This window comes from Leptodactylus fuscus, chromosome 7, assembly GCF_031893055.1.
Source record: "Leptodactylus fuscus isolate aLepFus1 chromosome 7, aLepFus1.hap2, whole genome shotgun sequence".
In the NCBI taxonomy this organism is placed as follows: Eukaryota; Metazoa; Chordata; class Amphibia; order Anura; family Leptodactylidae; genus Leptodactylus; species Leptodactylus fuscus.
The window spans coordinates 11,068,177-11,092,039 of NC_134271.1; the positions used below are offsets into that span (position 1 = coordinate 11,068,177).

A 23,863-nucleotide genomic window follows, 5' to 3' on the forward strand; every position below is an offset into this window, starting at 1 on the left:
TTTTCCTGTGAATTATGGTTTGATGTGTGGACTATACAAGGAGTCCATGGACTAGTGTGCGATACATGGATGCCACAATTCATATTTGCACTTTGAGTTAATATACAAGAAAGTCGTTATCTTTGTAATCTTTATGTGTTTGGATAAATGAAGCAGTGAAGAGTATACAAAGCCTGTGTAATTATTGTTTATTAATAGTATACAGAGTCTATGTACTTGCTTATATTAGGTACAACATTGCTAAGTCTATGGAGATGGGTTTTACCCCTGAACCACAATCACATTTAATGTAAAGCACCATGGAATTAATGGTGCTATATAAATAAATAATAATAATAATAATAATAATAATAATAACTTAATGCAGAATTAGAAGTTAAACATTTTTGCAAATATAAATAATTAAAACCTTTTGCAAAGTTTTGATTTTTCTGCAATCATCTTCGTGTTGACAGTGTTTTATCTTGATGGATGTGACGAGGAGCGCAGGTACTGTCTAGAGTCTGGAAATTGTCATCCCTTTTTCACGGCCGTCTTACATCTGAGAGGTGGCCATATTCACATTTCAGTGTATGGAAGGATCCGCGAAAACAACAGAAAATAGGACATGACCTAGGAGCCAAATTTATGCTGCAGGATGATGTCCCTTAAAACAACAGATGTCACACGACCAGTTTTCGCTGTAATGTGAATCTAGCCTAACAGATATAGGATGGCACGATTAGATAGATAGATAGATAGATAGATAGATAGATAGATAGATAGGAGATAGATAGATAGATAGATAGATATATAGATAGATAGGAGATAGATAGATAGATAGATAGATAGATAGATAAATAGATAGAGATAGATAGATAGATAGATAGATAGATAGATAGATAGATAGATAGGAGATAGATAGAACATAGATAGATAGATAGGAGATAGATAGAACATAGATAGATAGATAGATAGATAGATAGATAGATAGATAGGAGATAGATAGATAGATAGATAGATAGATAGGAGATAGATAGATAGATAGATAGATAGATAGATAGATAGATAGACAGTAGAGAGTCCATGTGTAAAAATCGAGAAACCCATGAATTTAGTCCCTGACATGCAATGTTACAATCTTTGAAAACTTAACTAATTTTTCACAATATGTATTGAAATTTTACACATTTTTATCGTTAAACACTTAATTTTGCATTAATTTTATTTATGTAACATATAATAATGTAAATCTGCAAATCACTAATCCCATCTGTGACTATAAGATAGCAATACTCTCCATGCCAACGTGTATTTGCTTTTGGTGCTCAGATAAGCTGAGATCAATGATGTAACACGGTATTCTTAGGTTCTAATAAACGTTTTCTAGTATTTAGTTCAGGCTTCAGCAGAATGATATAACATTTAGGGATAAATATACAGCCCAACAGTCCAGCATTAGAGGTCAGGATGGCAAATATCTCCACAGCCACCATGTATTTGCCTTTGGTGCTGAGATAAGCCGGGATCATGGCTATCCAGACACTACAGAACACCAGCATGCTGAAGGTGATGTACTTGGCCTCATTAAAACTGTCCGGTAATGTCCTGACTAAGAAAGCTATAATAAAACTAATGGCGGCCAGAATCCCCATATAACCCAGGACAGAGTAGAACCAAAGATCTGACCCTTCATTACACTGGACTACAGTCTTCTCCTTATAAGAATGTGTGTCCAGCTCCTGGAAGGGAGGAGAGAGGGTCACCCAACTCATACAGAGGACAACCTGGACAGAGGAGCAGATCAGGAGCACACTATTAGGGAGTTTTACCCCAATCCATCTTCTCCACACACTTCCAGGCTTGGTGGCTTTGAATGCAATGCAAACCATGATGGTCTTGGCCAACAATGAAGAGATGGATACTGAGAGTAATATTCCAGTAGAGATCTGACGTAACATGCAGGTTATATCCACAGGACGACCAAGGAACAAGAAGACACAGAGGAAGCTCAGCATGATGGAGACCAGGAGGACAAAGCTCAGGTTCTTGTTATTCGCTCTCACAATCGGGGTGTCGCGTTTTGAAACAAAAATTGCAAAAATTAAAATAGTCAGAATACAGAAGAAAGACGATAAACAGGAAAATGCGCTTGATAAGATGTCCTCAGTATAAGATAAATATTCCATCTCCTTCAAGACGCAGAATGTTCCGTTCTCATTTGGCCACGAGTCTTCTGGACATTTCATGCAGTTTTTGCTATCTGTAAGATAAAGTCAATGTGAGATCTGCTCATTACTTGTGGTTACATGTGCGGCTTGTGTTGTGTCTAGTTACTGTGTAGACCTTCATTACAAATACTTTTATATTGTCTTAGATAAACAGAATGGAATGACAATGGTGAACTTGTAGAACATCTAGTCCAAAGCAACTCCCAGTCTACTGGAATCTCTGCTGCTACTTAAAGTCTTTCCACATTTTGATATAATTTTACATCAATTTAGGCGATGTGTTTGCACTAATGGGTGCACAGTCATATCCAGTGGACAGTGCAGGCACAAACGTTGTGCTCATGTCACCTGTAACGGGTCTTATCCTTAACATATTATTTACGTTCTGCCCCAATAGCTGGATTTAGAAACACCTAAGATGCTGGGATTTGTGCTGTGGTCAAGAATGATCATGACATCTAAGAAGTTAGATTTCCCACATCACAGACCCCTCAATATCCCCCTGCAACCAAATTGCTGCCGGAGGAGGCGGAGTCTAAAATCGGACCAGAATGGAAACTGCTGTGGACCGATTATAGACTCTTCCTCCTCAGCATTGATTGACCGAATGCAGTACACTGGCCAATCAACACTGGTCAATGCATTCCTATGGGAAAAAGTCAGCTCCGGCATATCGCATGCTGACAGGGGATCCCGACATAATAAAGGTACTTGATGCCCCCAGACATGCTTCCCCTGCTGTCCCAGTTGCATTCCAGGGTGTTGGCATCATTTCCTGGGGTGTCATAGTGGACTTGGTGATTCTCCTAAGTCGAATGGTGGGATCCCTTGTAGCGAATTTTATATGTATTTATAAATAAAGATTGTTCATTTTACTCTATAGCGCTTCTGTCTTTGACATTGATACATATTATTCCAAACTGCACAAATAAAATATTGGGAGTCACTTGGTTATGCCTGCGACACCCTGTCATTCACTGTGAGGGGGGTGGGGAGAGACAAGAGGAGTCTTCGCCCCATGAATACACTGGACTCCCAAATAGGAGTTTTCTGTATTCTTTGCTCATATAAGTCACATTGTACAGCGGCAGACATATCTGTTAGGAAATTGCTGGAACAGCAATTCCCCAGTAGCTGCTGGAAATCCTGGAGGAAGGGGCACAAGAGTCAGTGAGCCCTGGTCTGAAACCCCCCACTATCCCTTCCTGCTTGCCGGTCCTAGGTAATCGGCGGCAACTGGATGACAAAACCCTTCCTAAATACGTGACACACAAAATGCGGAAAAGACAAACAACAACAAGGGAGGTCAGCTAGCCAGGGGTCAGTAACAGTCGAGCAATTCATTGTCAAAATCAATATCAAGAATCAAAATGCAAGAGAAAAGCCAGCACGCACAAAGCAATAGCAAGCCCCAATGTCAATGTGAACCAAGTATAAATAGGGAGGAAGAACCAGCCCTGGAGTTGATAGGTGGACAGTCTGTCACTCACACAGCAAGACTAGAATTAACCACTAAATGAACAGAGGCCAAACAAGGGCAGAAGACGGGTGTGGTGGAAATTCAATTACAGAACTAGAGCTGTGTTCACACAGTACAACCAAAAACTCTAAGCAAGGAACCAATCTGCACCCGCCTCCTGCACCGCAGCATGCGAGCAGAGGGTGGCGCAGTGACCGGAACAGGCAGAGACGTTACAATATCTCTGTAATGTGCTACCCTAAGATTAGTCTGTATATTCAGGTGAAAGAGCCTTTTGGCTTTATAATGTATATAGTGAGATGTTAGACAGAATATACCTGAGATATTAGATATTTCTCCTTCTGAACATGGGACACAACCATAACAGCACAGTTGTGTACTAGAACTTGCCACTTTACGGTCTCCAGGCTTACATCTTTCTGAGCATCGAGACCAAGGGATCTGCAAAAGCAGACAAGATTTGTATTGTTTTATTTCAATCCCATAATACACTGTGATCACACAGACACAGAACATGGGTCTATAAGGTGCCTGTCATGATATACAGTAGATAACAGGCATGATACACTGCAATACATATGAATTACAGTATATCGTTATGGTTTATGAGATCTCTATTGATAAAGTACCATAGGGGGACCTAAAATATAAAAAATATTTAACAATTTTTTTTTTTTTTTTAAATCCTATTAATATTATAATTGGATGTTTGTGTGTTTGTGTGTTTGGATGTTTGTTCCTCAATCACGCAAAACCCGCTCCAACGATTTGGCTGAAAGTTTCCACAAACATAGTTACTACACTGGATTGAGCAATAAGCTACTTTTCGTCACAATAGCGCACATACGTTTTTCCCAGCACCCTCACAAAACACAAACTCACATCACCATCTCAGCAATCTCACACACTTTGGACCATAGCAAACCACAAAATTCCTATTGCCCTCTACAGTCTAGCCCCTAACCCCACACAATCACATATACATATACTTTACCACTTTGCCCCTCACCTTAAAGATACTCCAGGAGGCTATCTCTTTAACACTCCGGAGCAGCCATGTTTGCCGACCCTCCACCCCTTTCACGATCCGCGACACCGCCCACCCAGCCACTCCACTGTGTTACCAGGAGCATCGTACCCACCTACAGAACGTGTTCCTGCACGCCCCTGTACACAGTATTATGTCCATTAGTGTCCCCTGCACACAGTATTATGTCCATTAGTGGCCCCTGCACACAGTATTATGTCCATTAGTGTCCCCTGTACACAGTATTATGTCCATTAGTGTCCCCTGCACACAGTATTATGTCCATTAGTGTCCCCTGTACACAGTATTATGTCCATTAGTGTCCCCTGTACACAGTATTATGTCCATTAGTGGCCCCTGCACACAGTATTATGTCCATTAGTGTCCCCTGTACACAGTATTATGTCCATTAGTGGCCCCTGCACACAGTATTATGTCCATTAGTGTCCCCTGCACACAGTATTATGTCCATTAGTGGCCCCTGCACACAGTATTATGTCCATTAGTGTCCCCTGCACACAGTATTATGTCCATTAGTGTCCCCTGCACACAGTATTATGTCCATTAGTGTCCCCTGTACACAGTATTATGTCCATTAGTGTCCCCTGTACACAGTATTATGTCCATTAGTGGCCCCTGCACACAGTATTATGTCCATTAGTGTCCCCTGTACACAGTATTATGTCCATTAGTGGCCCCTGCACACAGTATTATGTCCATTAGTGTCCCCTGCACACAGTATTATGTCCATTAGTGGCCCCTGCACACAGTATTATGTCCATTAGTGTCCCCTGTACACAGTATTATGTCCATTAGTGGCCCCTGCACACAGTATTATGTCCATTAGTGTCCCCTGCACACAGTATTATGTCCATTAGTGGCCCCTGCACACAGTATTATGTCCATTAGTGTCCCCTGCACACAGTATTATGTCCCTTACTGGCCCTTGCACACAGTATTATAGCCCATAGTGGAAACCCATAAACAATTATTATACTCTTTTCAGACCCCAGAGTATAATAATCGGAGACCCGGGGGAATAAAAACATAAAAAATTACTGTTTCTTACCTGTCCCCAGCTCCTACGCTGTCTTCTCCGCTGGCTTCCTTATGCAATGACCTCAGACGTCACATGACCTGGGACGCAGGTTGGGTTCATGTGACATCAGAGATGTCAGAATGGAAGCCTGGCAGGATCGTAGATAGGTAAGTAACACTGTTTGTTATGTTCCCTTACCTCTCCCAGTCCACCAATCATTATACTCGGGGGTCTGCAAACTTATTACTTCTTCTGTGTAGTGCGGTCGAAATCCGCCTGTCTGTAGAGTGGCCTACCCAAAGGCAAAGCAGATGGATCCCGGCTCATTCAAGGGATCCATGGGTACTTTAATGGAGGTACAACCCCGTTACCAAAAAGTTGGGACACTGTGTAAAATTTAACGAAAACAAGAATACAATGATTATGATTTCTCAGCAAACCAAAATTATTCATGGTAGAACATAGAACTCATCGAGACAATGTCTCTTTCAGGGAAAGCTTTGAATTTTTCAGTACTGAACCATTTACTGCAGACAAAAACACAATACTATTTTGTGTATTTAGCCAGTTTTTTCTGAGAATTTAAATTTTTGTAATTTAAAATTTTACATTTTTATTGATTTTTGCAATTTTATAACAAGAGAAGAAGAGAGCAGTATCTTACATTGCAAATATGTGTTTCATCAAAATAAATAGTGATATTAAATACATTCCTTCGCTTTTCTGCACTTTTTGCTTTACTCTAGGTGCTCTATTTCTTTTTGTGCTGCCACTCACCCTACTATAACTTCTTATGTTATAAATGAAGACAATTTATCCTGCAAAAAACAAGTCCCCAGATTGATATTTTGAAGGAAGTCATGGCTCTTGGAAGAAGAATGAAAAAAAGTGAAAGAAAAACTTTAGAAAATAAAATAAATAGCATGCATTCTATGAGAGCAAGTGTCAAAATGATCCAAAAACTCACTTCATTTGCATTATTTTTCCATAATATGTTTTTTTTGTCAACCCAAAAATACAAGTCATCCGTAGACGTTATCACGTACTGTCCGACTGTGTTCCAATCTGACAATCGACCATTCAGTATAATGGGATTATTAATATTGTAGTCGAATACTTTATATCCTTTCTCAGTGAAACATTTATATTCTTTCCCAAATTCATCTAGACACATCAGCGCCTCTACGTATTTCTTCAGCTTCCATAAAGAGATGGAGATAACATCAAATATGATAGTAGAATAAAAAGAATGGGAATAAATAAATAGCACACGTTACAGGACAGTTATTCGAAAGCAGTTGTACTCTAAGGGTATGTACAGTGTTGGCCAAAAGTCTTGTCCCCCCTGCAGTTCTGTCAGATAATCCTCGGTGTCCCCCAGATAATGATTACAAGCACAAACTCTTTGGTAATATCTTCATTTATTTTGCTTGCAATGAAAAAACACAAAAGAGAATGAAAAAAAAGTCAAATCATTGATCATTTTACACAAAACTCCAAAAATGGGCCGGACAGAAGTATTGGCGCCCTCAGCCTAATACTTGGTAGCACAACCTTTAGACACAATAACTGCGCACAACCGCTTTCGCTAACCAGCAATGAGTTTCTTACAAGGCTCTGCTGGAATCTTAGACCCTTCTTCTTGGGCAAACTGCTCCAGGTCCCCCCTGAGATGTGAAGGGGGCCTTCTCCAAACTGCCACCAAGAGATCTCTCCCCCTCCCCCACAGGTGTTCTATGGGATTCAGGGCTGGACTCATTGCTGCCACTTTACAAGTCTCCAGGGCTTTCTCTCACCACCATTTTCTAGTGCTGACCTGAAGTGTGTTTTGGGTCCTTGTCCTGCTGGAAGAGCCCTGACCTCTGAGGGAGACCCAGCTTTCTCACACGGGGCCCTACATTATGCTGCACAATGTGTTGGTCGTCTTCAGACTTCATAATGCCATGCACACGGTCAAGCAGTCCAGTGCCAGAGGCACATCTATGTCCTCTGTCTCTTTGCATTGAATACTTGTGAACCTTAGGAGCATCTTTGAAGAAGTCCGTAAACACCCCCGGCATAACTATATGACAGGAGCCCACATACGTGTATGGAGGAGCTGAGGCTGGGGGCTGCACACATGCTGTGGTTCATGTAACCCTTTAGACTGTGGGACATACCCCATTGGATACACATACTGCACATTGCAGTACCACTGCCTGACACCATCAAGGATCTCATTACACTATATAGAGCTATCAGTATACCATGTTCATCTACATTGTTCATTTGTTTTGAAAGAATTATCTCTATCAATTTACCTTATGTCTATGTTGATATAACTGGTCTGTATTTGGATGGCCATGATAATTGTACATATTATTTAAGGCCATGGCCAGGGACAGGACAGCGGAATACACTTGAAACTTGAGTTTACCAAAATCGACATGTAAAAGTTCATCGAGTTCTCCTGTCTCATTCTGTTTCTGAAAATGTGTTTCATACATTTTATCTTCTACTTCTTTTAGTGATGTAACATTATATGTTATGAACATGAGAGCAACAGTCATCGAGTCTTTAGGATACTTAAACGGATGGGGACTCTTGTAGTTATTTTCTATATCTGGACCGTCTTCTTGTCTCAGGAAAAATGATAAAGAGAGATTTATTATCTGTGCATAAGGTTCACCATAATATTTCCAGTTTGGAGAGAGTTCTGGATTAAAAATTAGGGTCTTCTTATGTATCAAATCTACAATCTCATGAAGATATTCTGTGAAAATTTGTAATGGAGTTCCACAGAGTATAATAACTTCAGCAGATGACTTATCTAGCACATCAATGTCTTCTTCAATGTTTTTTTCATGACGTAATTGTGAATATCTTCCTTTTATAACAAACTCCACACAGATCTCATGTCTGGCGAGAACCTTTGTCAGTAAGCTCACTTCTTTCTCTCCGGCGTCATCATCAGAAGTTATGATTCCAACCCAGTTCCATCCAAAGTAGTTCAGAAAATGACATATGACAGAATAGGTTGTGTACTCATCAGGAACAGTCCGGAAGAAAGACGGAAACAGATGTCGGTCACTGAGCAATGGGTCTGTATCTGTATTATTAATTAAAAAAGCATAAATTATCTGGGAAATAATCTGAGAAACATTCAACATGCGCGGATGTACGATGCGTCACATTTATTAACAGGTGCACACCCATTATTAAATTTAGTACAGCTTTATCTTTCAAAGATTTCATTTGTTATAGATGTAAAAGTAAAATCATACAGTAAATAAAAATTGTGCTGAAAAGATCGTCATAAATAATGGCATCAATATTAGAAATGGGCAAACCTCTTAAGATTTGTTCTGAGTTTGGGTGACTCAGGTCCAAGATTAGTTTCAGATCAAACAAGTTCGATATGAAACACACCTTAAAATGGCTTATATCATAGTGTATAACACTGTCAGGGCTCCTAGGACTATATATATCTATAATACATAGGGTATGGCACTGTCAGGGATGCTAGGAACCTATCTATAAAACATAGTGTATGACACTGTCAGGGCTCCTAGGAACCTATCTATAAAACATAGTGTATGGCACTGTCAGGGATGCTAGGAACCTATCTATAAAACATAGTGTAGAATACTGTCAGGGCTCCTAGGAACCTATCTATAATACATAGTGTATAACACTGTCAGGGCTCCTAGGAACCTATCTATAAAACATAGTGTATGACACTGTCAGGACTCCTAGGAACCTATCTATAAAACATAGTGTATGACACTGTCAGGACTCTTAGGAACCTATCTATAATACATAGTGTATAACACTGTCAGGGCTACTAGGAACATATCTATAAAACATAGTATATAACACTGTCAGGGCTCCTAGGAACCTATCTATAATACATAGTGTATGACACTGTCAGGGCTCCTAGGAACCTATCTATAAAACATAGTGTATAACACTGTCAGGGCTACTAGGAACATATCTATAAAACATAGTGTAGAACACTGTCAGGGCTCCTAGGAACCTATCTATAATACATAGTGTATGACAATGTCAGGGCTCCTAGGAACCTATCTATAAAACATAGTGTATGACACTGTCAGGGCTCCTAGGAACCTATCTATAAAACATAGTGTAGAACACTGTCAGGACTCTTAGGAACCTATCTATAATACATAGTGTATAAAACTGTCAGGACTCCTAGGAACCTATAGTATGCAAAGTGAATGTGACATGTATGCTTATAGAAAAATGGATGGTAAGCAGAGGATACAAACTCAGAGTTTAACCATAACTGTTCTTATTCTCACTTTTTGCCTTTTGAGCCCAGGGGCCACTCCTATGGACTTTTTCAACTCTGTGGTTGCTTCAGCCATCTTCTTTGGTGTTGCCTGTTGGGGGAGCAGTATATCAACCAGGGACAGAAATAAACTTGACAGGCTGATCAGAAGGGCCAGCTCTGTCCTGGGGAGCCCCCTGGACTCAGTACAGGTGGTGGGTGACAGAAGGATACTGTCCGTGGTGAGCCAATTATAAAATCCTCTCTCATTGGTATAGAGTTCCCTTTGATCTACCCCTTAACCTCGGATCCATGCTGGAGATACAACCTAGACCATGGTACGATGTTGCACATTCCTTCACCCCCTTCTGGACAGATGTCCATCACGTCATAAACACGGTCACTGAAATTGAGCTGGATGACGATCTGACCCAACTCCTCCTTCCTATCTTCCCTCATAAATTCCAAAAACAGACTCGTAAACTACTTGGCTTCCTACTAGTTGCAGCTAGGTCTGTTATATCTTGTTTATGGAAGTCTCCAAAATTCCCTTCCTTGATATCCTGGGTACAGGAAATCCTCCACATACGTAGCATGGAGAACTTATTGCAGAACTGAAGCAGGATGATAGGGTTCACCAACAGGTATGGCTCCAATCAAATACCTTTTACTATTCTGCGGACTTCCAGTCTGCCTTTCCTACCCCTCCTCTCTAAATCCGTTTTCCTATCCAGAAGACTCTTGTTTGTCTCTTTATCTCCATTACCCTTCTTTACTCTATGCCAGGGGTAGGGAACCTTTGGCTCTCCAGCTGCTGTGAAACTACAACTCCCAGCATGCTCCATTCACTTCCATGGGAGTTCCCAGAACAGCAGAGCCAGTATGCATGCTGGGAGTTGTAGTTTTGCAACAGCTGGAGAGCCGTACGTTCCCTACCCCTGCTCTATGCTCTGCCTTCTCTCTTACCCCCACTTCCTAATTGCCGGTGGTGGGTGGTTTATCCCCTTCCCCTTCTTTACATAGATTTCTTTGTACCATTGTTTCTGTTGTTTGACTGTTGCGATAGTCTTTGTACAACCATCTTCCCCCCACTCCCTTTTCTTATTTTCTGCCCCTCTGTTGTCATTCCCTGTGTGGTTTACTCATCCCCGCTCCTTCCCATTCGGTCCTCATATTGATGGTTGACATTTCCGTTTTTTGTTTATTTCCTCACCTTTATTGTAAAACGTCAATCAAAGTTCTTAATGTAAAAAAAATTCTACTACAGATTATCCCTTTATGAGAACAGAAGGCTGCCCCAACATGGCCGAGGGATTGGAAGAAGCAGCAGCGTGGCAGTGGCGTGAGGCTCTACCGACTATAGAATCGTAAGAAAAATTTGGAGCACACCATCAGCTTGCAGAGTATAATACGAAGGCCATTTTAGTTTGAACAATTTTGGATATTTTTTCTCAGTATGAACAGGTTCTCCCATCTCTAATAGAAATCTTTGCATATCGGGTCCCTAGAGGTGTAATTCCCACCCTATTTACCCTATTTAAATTCTTCACGATTAGCAGCGGAGGACAACTGGAGATTTTGGCTCCATAACTTATTGCCAGAAGATTGGGAAGCTTCCTTACAATCACTATTATACATACGGAGGATTCAGCTAGATTCTGTGCACTAGTGCTATCTCTCCCCACTGAGGCAATGCATGAGGCATATCCCACATATAAGGTGTCATAGGTGTCCTAATCTGAGTGCTGATTTTTGGCACATGGTGTGGGAATCCTCTAACATCAGCCTTTTTTGATACAAGGTTGTGACTAGTGTTAAGAGAATAGTATTTGAATCCTAGTTTCGAATTCCTTGCTCCCATAGGAATGCATTGAAGCCGGCTTAACCCTTTTGCGATCGGCCGCTCCCATGCATTCCTATGGTATCTAGGATTCAAATACTATTAGCTCAACACTAGTTGTGACTATTATGTCTAATATTATCATGGTCTGGTACTGGCTACTCCAGGGGTCTAATTATTGGACCTTCTTAATTCCCTTAAGCCAAATCTTCTACATCAGAGTCATCTATCATACACTGGTACACCACTGCTGTCTGTCAACGGCCCGAAGACTGGGGGGGGGGTGGGGTGGAAGGTGCTGGGGAAGATTTACAGGAGGCGCCTCGGGAGCAGACAGTAGCGGAGGTTTGCACTCACTTCCTGCCCCCAAACTGCAGGTCAGCAAAAGTTTTACTAACATGCTGCAGATTTTTTTTAATTGGATTCCTGAAAAATTGTAGTCTGTAACCAAATTAGAGCTGAGATAAAGATGGACACAACTGTTTGTACAGAGTAACTCCACCAACAGAATAGTGATTACAGCTCTGGAGTATAATACATGTAACTCAGGACCAGTACAAGATAAGTAATGTAATGTATGTACACAGTGACTGTACCAGCAGAATAGTGAGCGCAGCTCTGGAGTATAATACAGGATAAGTAATGTAATGTATGTACACAGTGACTGCACCAGCAGAATAGTGAGCGCAGCTCTGGAGTATAATACAGGATAAGTAATGTAATGTATGTACACAGTGACTGCACCAGCAGAATAGTGAGCGCAGCTCTGGGGTATAATACAGGATAAGTAATGTAATGTATGTACACAGTGACTGCACCAGCAGAATAGTGAGCGCAGCTCTGTAGTATAATACAGGATGTAACTCAGGATCAGCACAGGATCAGTAATGTAACAGTTACTGTACCAGCAGAATAGAGAGCGCAGCTCTGGAGTATAATACAGGATGTAATTAATAATCAGTATTGGATCAGTTATATCATGTATCACAGTACAAATTAACTTTAGTTTAAACAGAAATATAACCATGTGACTCACCTGTGTGTATGGATATATCCACATCAGTTGTGCTATAGGTATAGTGGTTGATGAGAAATGATCTCCAATAAATCCTACAACCTTCTTCTTAGTACAGGAGTAATTGGGGACAACATTTCCAGGTCCAGATAAAATCTGTAAAATGCTCTTTATCGCCTTCTTGGGATCTGCACACGAGTCATAGATGTGATATCCCAGGGTCAGGTTCGGTAGAATTGAAGGATTTTTATTGATTTCATCCACAGAGTGAAAGAAAGCCATTAGATTCTTGTGTTGACAAATATCTGGACTGTATAATAAAGAGATTCATTGATTCACAACACACTTATATGGAATATACAATCACTAAATATTACAGATCCAGTCCTATGACATGAAGGTTATATTCCATGTATTCTTGTTTTCTTTTGTCTCTAATATAACATCTGATTATTTGATCCCTACATTATACACTGCAGTACTTCTATAGTACAGTATGTATATGGTCAGTGGATGGCTAACAGGGAGTCTATTAGGCTGTTCCTCTGGCAGGACCTAATAGGTATCACTAATAGTAGACCCAGTGGTTCCATATAGCAGAAGCAACAGCCCAGGATTGAATTTGTGGAGATGTCAATGCCTAATAGAAGAGTCCCCTCCCTCTAAAACTACTTATCTGTCATGGTTATTAGTGACAAGGTTATCTGTGGGTTTTAATATCCAGGTAAGCAGGAGCTTCACCTGGCACAGAACTCCTTTTTATGCTGTGTACAGGTATAAAGCCCCTGAGTGACTGTCATAAGTGAGGAGTTATGGAGGGTCAAAAAACTGTGCAGATCTAAGGAAGAGAAACTACATCAATAATACACCTATATCATACTCTGTTGTGAAAAAATACAACACACCACTGACCCAAAAATACACCGCAATCCAATTTATAAAAGGCTGACATCTAGAGTAGCTGCAGTGGGTTATTTTTTTTTAAAAAAAGAATTGTAAAAATTTTATCAAAAACGCTGCAAGAAATTCTAGCTAAGGCATTAATGGCATATATTCTTTTGGGGGCAGTTTTTTTCATGCCGTTTTATGAGTCAAATCCAGAACAAAAAACAATTATAAAAAGACGTTCTACTTAACTAGACAACCCCATTAAGATCTAGAACATTTTTCTCGCCCAGGTGGTTTCTAGGAGTTACTAGAAGACCCCTCTCTTCTGTGCCAGCCAAAATACAGATAATGCTTTATACAGTATGTGACACTTCTCACATATGTACCTTAAAGGGATTTTCCAGGAGTTACAGGTTTCTGCAAGAAGAGTGCAAAAGGTAAAAGATAAAACCTATTGTCACTTGTCCCCTGTACTCTGGCGTTCCCAACCGTGGTCTGAACCAGCTGCGCCCAGGACTTCTTCCAAATGAAGTGTCAATCAGTGGCCTAAGGAAAGGAACCCGGGATGTCTCAGGTCTGTTCCTTAGGCTGCCAGCCTCAGTGGTCACAAGTGGTGAGGATGTATATAATATGTGTAATGTATGCCTGCTGTATATGTATGTGTATGTAAAATGTGTACTGCACGTGTGTACCACAATGAGCAATATGTGTAATGTCTGTGTGTACAATATGTGCAGTGTCTCTGTAGACATTACATATATTTCTCAAGTAAATTTACTTGAGAAAGGAGCCGAGAGTTCCGAAACGTTGTAATCTGTCATCATTATTAGTTAGCCATTAAAAAGGTATCAACTACTGAAGACTATCAAGTTTTTTTATTTTTTTTTATATTTCCTACCCACTGGCTAACACAGTACGAGAACAAACATTTTCCTTATCCTGAAATGTGTTTGGGCACTGAAGATTTTTCTATTTTTTTTAAAGAAAAACCTTGTCCTAAGATATGGCAAATAACGAAGTATTCATGTTGTTGTGACGATGACAATATTTTAGCAGTTTTGCAATTTATTTGTAGGATATATAACAGCCCCCGCCAGCAGATTCAGCCCTGGTACCTGATATCACACATTCTGACACATACTTAGAACATGCCGAGATACTCTTGAATTGTGCATACTGAACTGAAATAGAATACATTATATTGTTGACAGTGACGACTCCTCCGATCACAATGTCTCCATCCTGGACATATTCATAATCTTCTACCATTCTCTCAATCTCAAGTCTACAGGCTGGAGCTGGAGTCTGCCTTGAGAATATACAAGGTGTCACACATAGGAATAACACACAGAGCAGAGTTTTTAGAGAAAAAGATTCTGTAGTAGCTGAAGATGATATCACTAAGTATAAAGTAAGACATCCTACAATAAGGAGGAATGACCCCAGGTTCTCAGCATTCAGCGATATAGAGACAGGCAGTAACTTCTGTAGCATCTTAGTGTGAATGCAGCCTGATGAAATTCACCCAGCTTTTATAGACAGTTCTGCTTACTATAATATAAGGTGTCGTAATCTGCACACAGGTCTCATATGTATTTGGGGGTAAATTTATTCTTCACTTACCAATTAGGTCTAAGTTAAAAAAAAATACAGAGTAGAAAACAAAATCATTGAATGATTGTATTAACACTTGCAGAGACATAGTGATATTTCTTAATCTATGCATGATGCTACATCTATGTTTTCATATATACTTAATTGAAAAAATAAGAGGGCTTACCACCTAATTTTTATAGCCAGACAGATACAAAGTAGCTTTAGCCTATTATTACCAGGTTATGAAACCTCATGATTTAAGAACATTTCCGATATAATAATAATACCAACCTGCAGGTACCCAGTGCCAGCAATACATCTATAAAATACTAAATTTCAGGTACTGGATCATACTTGTCTCTTTCCGGTACCCCTAGTGGTGGTGAGTTCCAGGTAATACTTGGAGTTAGTGTCAGTTTTTACCATTTAACACTATGTCCCATTAGTAATATATGCTGTTAGTCAGATGGTGGACATTACTAAAGAAGTAATAGAGAATTGATAATAAACAAAGACTCAGCAGAAATATAAGATAATATATCAAACAGTGTACTATAGTGCAAGTAAGAACCCTCTACTTTTCTTGGCAGCTGATACTGTATTTGTTTATATTGCTTCATCAGGGGGTCTTACATGCACCATGTTGGCTTGTATGCAATATTATACTACCGGAGGTTGGGTGACCCCTACCGTCAGGTATTGTATAAGCAGGGACTGGCTGTGGGGAAGGAGTTGGAGAGATCAGAAGTCTCCACTAATACAGCAGGGTTCATCACCCCGCCACAATAAAAATAAATACAGTGTTGAATAAGATTACATTCTGTGCAAAATTCCCAATAATAGCACATATAAGATCCCCCTCCCAAGAAGAAGTAAAGTAAAATAAAGAATTGCCTTCCTGGAGTGGACATGGTTTTTACATTTGTTATAGTGTGCTACTATATATATAATGTTGTATGTATATTTTTCTTGCTACTGGTGAAGCACTGAGGCAGTTGGTAGTTCCCACTGACACTGAAGTATATAAAGAATCTGGAAAAACTGGGAACTTACAAACTTCTCAATAGAACTCTAAACTTACTCTCACTTGACTATGTTAGTTCATGGAGTTATGATTACTAGAGTTTAGGACTGAGAAAAACTTGTTACACAAGTTTGTTGTGAATTTTCCAAAAATTTAAGGTTTATCCAAACCTTAGATTTTTTGTATTCATACCCTAAAAATCTCTTCATTCCACAGAGTATAATACTTGGTGACCCCAAGCAGGTCCTGATGTGATCTAAATTATAGGTGTCAGGGGTGATCCAGGGTTGCTAATGTCACCCAGTAGGCTAAAAAGTCCGGAAAATGGCAAAAAAAACAAACAAAAAAAACACTGGACTCTATGGCAGATCTCCTGAGATGTGAGAAAAGGTGAATATGAGCTGTTTGCATTTCCCTATATCATTGTTTTCAAAAATATCAATTGAAAAAATGACATGGCATCCCACCCAATTTTTATAGCCAGTCAGATAAAAAAAATAGCCTACCATTACCAGTTTATGAAAGTTCATAATTTTAGAGCATTTCCAGTCTAATAAAACAGTCTGCAGGTGCCCCAGTACCAGCACTAGATCTAAAAATCACTGGATTTCAGGTACTGGATCATACTTGACTCTTTCCGGTACCCCTGGTGGTGGTCAGTCCCAGGTCATAATTGGAGTTAGCCTTAGTTGTTTACCATTTAACACTATGTCCATCTTACCAATATATGCTGTTAATCAGAGAGTGGCCATTACTAAAGCAGTAATAAATAATTGTAAAGAGAAAACACAGACTCAGCAGAAACATAAGATTATATATCAAATTGTGCACTGTAGTGCATTTAACAATCCCCTGATTTCCTTGGCAGCTGATGCTTTATATTTTATGCTGCAACCTGAGGGGTCCTATATTCACCCTAGTGCTCTGGCTTTTAATTGATAAATTTCTACTGGTGAGTGAAGGACCCCTACCATGAGGTATTATGTGACCAGGGGCTGGCTGTGGGGGAGGAGTTAGAGAGGTGACAAGAAGATTTCTTCTACAGTCTCCACTAATTCAACAGGGTTCATTCACCACCACAGTAAAAGTACAGTGTGCATAAGATTACATTCTGTACAAACCACCCAATAAAAGTACATATAAGAACCCACCGTCCCTGCCAGGAATCTTGAATGTATATTTCTACTTCTACTGGTGGAGCACTGAGGGACTTGGTGATTCACACTGATATTGAAGTATATAATGAGCCCGGGAAAACTGGGAACTTATATCTTTGCCTATGCAGTCTAAACTCTATGTTAGATCATGGTGCTATGGTTAATATAGTTTAGGGCTGAGCAAACCATATTATAACAAGTTTGCTATGAGTTTTCTAAAAATGTAAGGTTTGGCAGAGCCTGAGATGTTTAGGATTCAAAAATCTCTTTATACCCCAGAGTATAATAATCGGAGACCTCAAGCAGGTCATGACATCATCTAAATCACAGGCGTCAGTCATGAGCCAGGGAATCTAAAGTCACCCACGAGGCTGGAAAATGCAGCGGAGGCTCGTGGCCCGCTCTGTGTTCAGCGCTGGAATGAAGCTTCTGGTCCTTCATGGAGGAGGGCGGCAACCTCCACTTGACTCTGCCGAGGTTTCGGTCTCCATCTAGCAATGGGACCTCTTATTGTTGTGTCAGGTTTCTAACACCAGAGATGTGAGAGAGGGTGAATGTGAGCTTTTTGTTAGTTTAATATTAATAGCACCTCTGGTTCTGATAGAACTTGTGGCTGAACCTTGTGAATATTAGATATACCCATCGGTACTTTTCAACCAGGTAGGTAGACTGCCACAATTTTTCAATTTTCTTCCAATGATGTCTTTGTCACTCCTCTTTAGCAATGCCACACTGTTGGCATTTTAAAACAAAATAAATCCATTACTTCTTACAATCACATGGAGCAATTTTAATATTAAAAAGTATCAGTAGTGACAGTGCAGTGTATGGTTAAACAAGCAGTTTGTATTCACTGCCTTCCAAACATTTTCCCATAGACATATTTGTTTCTGTCACTTTAACATAGTTAGCTGTATTTGCCTTATAGAGCTAGAGTCCTAGGAACCCCAACAGTGACATACACTAGGTTTTATAGATATAGTCCTAGGAGCCCTGACAGTGACATACACTAGGTTTTATACGTAGATATAGTCTTTAGAGATGAGCGAACGGCGTTCGATCAAATTGATATTCGATCGAATATCAGTCCATTCGAGGTATTCGATTACAATCGAATACCATGAGGCAAACACACTAAAAATTCAATTCCCCTCCCACCTTCCCTGGAGCTTTTTTTGCACCAATAAATGCGCAGGGGAGGTGGGACAGGAACTACGACAACGGAGGCATCGAAAAAAAATCAGAAAAAGTAATTGGCTGCCGAAATCAGGTGACCTCCACTTTATACGAATGGTGGATTTCAGATTCGGGTCATGAGACTGTGAACTATGTGACTGTAAGACAGGGATAGATGTACAGGCAGGGATAGCTAGGGATTACCTTTATTTAGGTGGGAATGTTACTCAAACAGGTCTTTGGGGCTCTATCTCATTGGGATCCCTGTCAGCTTGTGATATGCTGGAGCTGACTTTTTCCCATAGGAATGCATTGACCAGCATTGACTGGCCGAATGCCATACAGAGTACAGCATTCAGCCAATCAACGCTGGTTCTGCCAGAGGAGGCGGAGTCTAAGATCAGTCCACAGCAGTCTCCATTCTAGTCCAATCTCAGATGTATCAGAGCTGAGTGTGCATATCTGGTATAGCAGAGCTCAGCGCACACTGAACTCTGCTACATCTCTGGTGTAGCAGAGCTCAGTGCACACTCAGCTCTGCTACATCTCTGGTGTAGCAGAGCTCAGTGCACACTCAGCTCTGCTACATCTCTGGTGTAGCAGAGCTCAGTGCACACTCAGCTGTGCTACATTTCGAGAGTAGCAGAACTTGCCTGCAATGCTGGAGCCTGTCCCTGTACTACTGTCATAAACAAACTTCTGTGGACGTTCAGTCAATCTTTATTCAAACATTAGTTAAAGTGTGAGCACCCGGCGGGCGTCGGCTCACACTATTTAAAGGGAAAACCCTGCCCAATAGGGGCGGTGGTCGTGACCTCACCGCTCATGCTCAGTAGGGGAGAAATGACACTTAGCTTGTGAGCAGTTCCAAAAGTCTGAGCATGCTCAGTAGGGTGAAACCTGGACTTAGACTGACCTGCAGGTGGCGCTGTGTGCCAGGAGAGCAACCTGCGAGACGCAATCCTAACATGTAGCAGAGCTCAGCTCACACACGGCTCTGCTACATCTCGGGTGTAGAAGAGCTCAGTGCACACTCAGCACTGCTACATCTCGGGTGTAGAAGAGCTCAGTGCACACTCAGCACTGCTACATCTCGGGTGTAGAAGAGCTCAGCGCACACTCAGCTCTGCTACATCTCAGGTGTAGCAGAGCTGTGTGCTCAACACTGCTACATCTGAGATCGGACAAGAATGGAAACTGCTGTGGACCGATCTTAGACTCTGCCTCCTCCGGCAGAACCAGCGTTGATTGGCTGAATGCTGTACTGTACTGATAGATAGATAGATAGCTAGATAGATAGATAGATAGATAGATAGATAGATAGATAGATAGATAGATAGATAGATAGATAGATAGGAGACAGATAGGAGATAGATAGGAGACAGATAGGAGATAGATAGATAGGAGATAGATAGATAGATAGATAGATAGGAGATAGATAGATAGATAGATAGATAGATAGATAGATAGATAGATAGATAGGAGATAGATAGATAGATAGATAGATAGATAGGAGATAGATAGATAGATAGATAGATAGATAGATAGATAGATAGGAGATAGATAGATGATAGATAGATAGATAGATAGATAGATAGATAGATAGATAGGAGATAGATAGATAGATGGGAGATAGATAGATAGATAGATAGATAGATAGATAGATAGATAGATAGATAGATAGATAGATACAGTGGCATAACTACCGTGGTAGCAGCAGTAGCAGCTGCCACAGGGCCCGGGACATTAGGGGCCCGGTGGCAGCCGCTACCGCTGCATTTTTTGTTTTTTCTTAATAGGCCGTTACCGACTGGAGTTACTCCAGCTGCTAACGGGCCCTATATACTTACCGATCCTGGCAGGTGCCGGGATCAGTAAGTGACACTGCGGGCCCCACAAGCACTATTATACTCGGGGGTCTTTTCGGACCCCCGAGTATAATGATTGGAAGTGCAGGAGAGGTAACTGAACATAAAAAACTGTGTTACTTACCTCTCCAGGCTCCGCGCAGGCTTCGGCCTACTTGTGTGACGTCTCAGACGTCACATGATCGGGGCCTGCGTCCTTATGCGTCGCGACGCAGGCTCCCGGTCACATGACGTCCCTGACGTCACTGAAGATGGCCGCCAGCGGGGAGTCGGGAGACAGGTAAGTTACAGTGTTTGTTTTTTTTTAATGTTGTTCTTCCCCTGGGTCTCCGATTATTATACTCTGGGGCAGTGGCGTAACTAGGAATGGCGGGGCCCCGTGGCGAACTTTTGACATGGGGGCCCCCCCCTCCCCAAACCGATGCCGAAGACCTCGACTGACCCCCTCCTCCGCACTCTATTATGTCCCTTAGTAAGCCCTGCACACAGTATTATCCCAATAGTGTCCCCTGCACACACAGTATTAACCCCTATAGTGTCCAATGCACACAGTATTATCCCCCATAGTGTCCCCTGCACACACAGTATTATTAACCCCTATGGTGTCCAATGCACACACAGTATTAACCCCTATAGTGTCCCCTGCACACAAAGTATTATTAACCCCTATAGTGTCCAATGCACACACAGTATTAACCCCTATAGTGTCCAATGCACACACAGTATTATTAACCCCTATAGTGTCCAATGTACACACAGTATTATTAACCCCTATGGTGTCCAATGCACACACAGTATTATTAACCCCTATAGTGTCCAATGCACACAGTATTATTAACCCCTATAGTGTCCAATGTACACACAGTATTAACCCCTATAGTGCCCCTGCACACACAGTATTAACCCCTATAGTGCCCCTGCACACACAGTATTATCCCCCATAGTGTCCCCATATGTCCCACTGTGGACACCTATAAACATTTATTATACTCTGGGGTCTGAAAAGACCCCAGAGTATAATAATCGGAGACCCGGGGGATTAAAACCATTAAAAGAACAGAGACAGTTGCTTACCTGTTCCTGTCGGCTGTCCTGTCCGCTCTTGTCCAGCTTTAATGACGTCAGACGTCACATGACCCGGGAAGCTGGCCTGGGTCATGTGACGTCAGACACGAATGACGGAGGCCTGGCAGGATCGCGGAGAGGTAAGTAACACTGTTTTTTATGTTACCTTACCCCTGCCGGTGCGCCGATCATTATACTCGGGGGTCTGCAAAGACCCCCGAGTATAATGATAGCCTCTGTGGGCCCCGCAGTGTCACTTGCCGATCCCAGCCCAGCCAGGATCGGCAAGTGAATGGGGCCCGTAACGGACTTTTTAAAAAAAAAAAAAACCGCAGCGGTAGCGGCTGTCACCGGGCCCCCTAATGGCCCGGGCCCTGTGGCAGCTGCTACTGCTGCTACCACGGTAGTTACGCCCCTGCTCTGGGGTCTGAAAAGACCCCAGAGTATAATAAATGTTAATGGGTGTCCACAACGGGGCATAATAGTGGGTGAAGAGGCCACAATGGGACATAATACTGTGTGTAGGGGCCACAATGGGGCATAATACTGTGTGCAGGGGCCACAATGGGGCATAATACTGTGTGCAGGGCCACTATGGGGGATAATACTGTGTGCAGGGGCCACTATGGTGCATAATAGTGTGTGCAGGGGCCTCTATGGGGTATAATAATGTGTGCAGGGGCCACTATGGGATATAATAATGTGTGCAGGGGCCACTATGGGGTATAATACTGTGTGCAGGGGCCACTATGGGGTATAATACTGTGTGCAGGGGCCACTATGGGGCATAATACTGTGTGCAGGGGCCACTATGGGACATAATACTGTGTGCAGGGGTCACTATGGGACATAATACTGTGTGCAGGGGCCACTATGGGGTATAATACTGTGTGCAGGGGCCACTATGGGGTATAATACTGTGTGCAGGGGCCACCATGGGGTATAATACTGTGTGCAGGGGCCACCATGGGGTATAATACTGTGTGCAGGGGCCACTATGGGGTATAATACTGTGTGCAGGGGCCACTATGGGGGTATAATAATGTGTGCAGGGGCCACTATGGGGTATAATAATGTGTGCAGGGGCCACTATGGGGTATAATACTGTGTGCAGGGGCCACTATGGGGGTATAATAATGTGTGCAGGGGCCACTATGGGGTATAATACTGTGTGCAGGGGCCACTATGGGGTATAATAATGTGTGCAGGGTCCACTATGGGGTATAATACTGTGTGCAGGGGCCACTATGGGGGTATAATAATGTGTGCAGGGGCCACTATGGGGTATAATACTGTGTGCAGGGGCCACTATGGGGTATAATACTGTGTGCAGGGTCCACTATGGAGCGTAATAGTGTGCGTAGGAATGCGGGAGGTGGGGTCGTGCGGGGTTTTCGGCGTTGGTTGGGGTTTTCGATGTAAGCCGGGGGGGGGGGGTATTCTGGGGCATGTCAAAGGTTCGCCACGGGGCCCCGCCATTCCTAGTTACGCCACTGGATAGATAGATAGATAGATAGATAGATAGATAGATAGATAGATAGATAGGAGATAGATAGATACAGTAGATAGATAGATAGATAGATAGATAGATAGATAGATAGATAGATAGATAGATAGATAGGAGATAGATAGATAGATAGATAGATAGATAGATAGAGTAGATAGATAGATAGATAGATAGATAGATAGATAGATAGATAGATAGATAGATAGATAGATACGGTAGATAGATAGATATCTATTTCTGCTCAGTAACTACTTTCTACATCAGCCACGCTCACTATCATTATTCTCCATGATCCCGAGAGACATCCCAGAATTATACGTTACCTGATCAGATCGAGCCACCAGAGGCAACGCCAACATGAGACCTTCTGTACGAGGGGGATTCAGACTGACCATGGTGTTCATGTAGAGCACATGGGATGCTGCTGAACTCTTAATAATCATACTAATTACTATGAGATGTCACAGTCACATGACCAACAGTCATCTGGGCATTAAAGAGTTATTTAAGACTCAGTATTGATAGCCTATGCTAACCTTCAATATCAGATGGATGGAGGGCTGACACCTGGCACCTCCGTTGGTCGGCTATTTTCAATATGGGGGATTCATAATCTCATTTTGTGATTTGGACACTGTGGATGTAGAGTTCTGGATCTACACCAAAGAGAATCCAGGGGCAGCCATGCTGGAGGGAACCAG

The 23,863-nt window shown here is 41.7% G+C and overlaps 1 protein-coding gene across 1 annotated transcript; it reads right to left on the bottom strand.

Annotated features, from left to right (window-relative positions):
* Window positions 1–1,322: 1,322 nt before the first annotated feature.
* Window positions 1,323–23,605, bottom strand: LOC142214415 (vomeronasal type-2 receptor 26-like). The gene is made up of 10 exons (XM_075283360.1): window positions 23,486–23,605; window positions 14,885–15,074; window positions 14,156–14,186; window positions 12,903–13,191; window positions 10,503–10,640; window positions 10,058–10,138; window positions 8,057–8,875; window positions 6,724–6,954; window positions 4,008–4,131; window positions 1,323–2,242 (listed from the first exon to the last, which is right to left on the bottom strand). Exons 1-10 carry the CDS (start codon window positions 23,603–23,605, stop codon window positions 1,323–1,325), a joined length of 2,943 nt encoding a protein of 980 aa, XP_075139461.1.
* Window positions 23,606–23,863: the final 258 nt, after the last annotated feature.

Bases quoted from the DNA above. Each gene is read 5' to 3' on its own strand.
- LOC142214415 (XM_075283360.1), bottom strand. From the start codon at position 23,605: ATGATTATTAAGAGTTCAGCAGCATCCCATGTGCTCTACATGAACACC. The intron at 4,132-6,723 runs GTGAGTTTTTGG...CTGCTTTTGCAG, and splicing joins GGAAAAATAATGCAAATGAA to ATCCCTTGGTCTCGATGCTC. The intron at 2,243-4,007 runs GTATATTCTGTC...TTTATCTTACAG, and splicing joins AGAAATATCTAATATCTCAG to ATAGCAAAAACTGCATGAAA.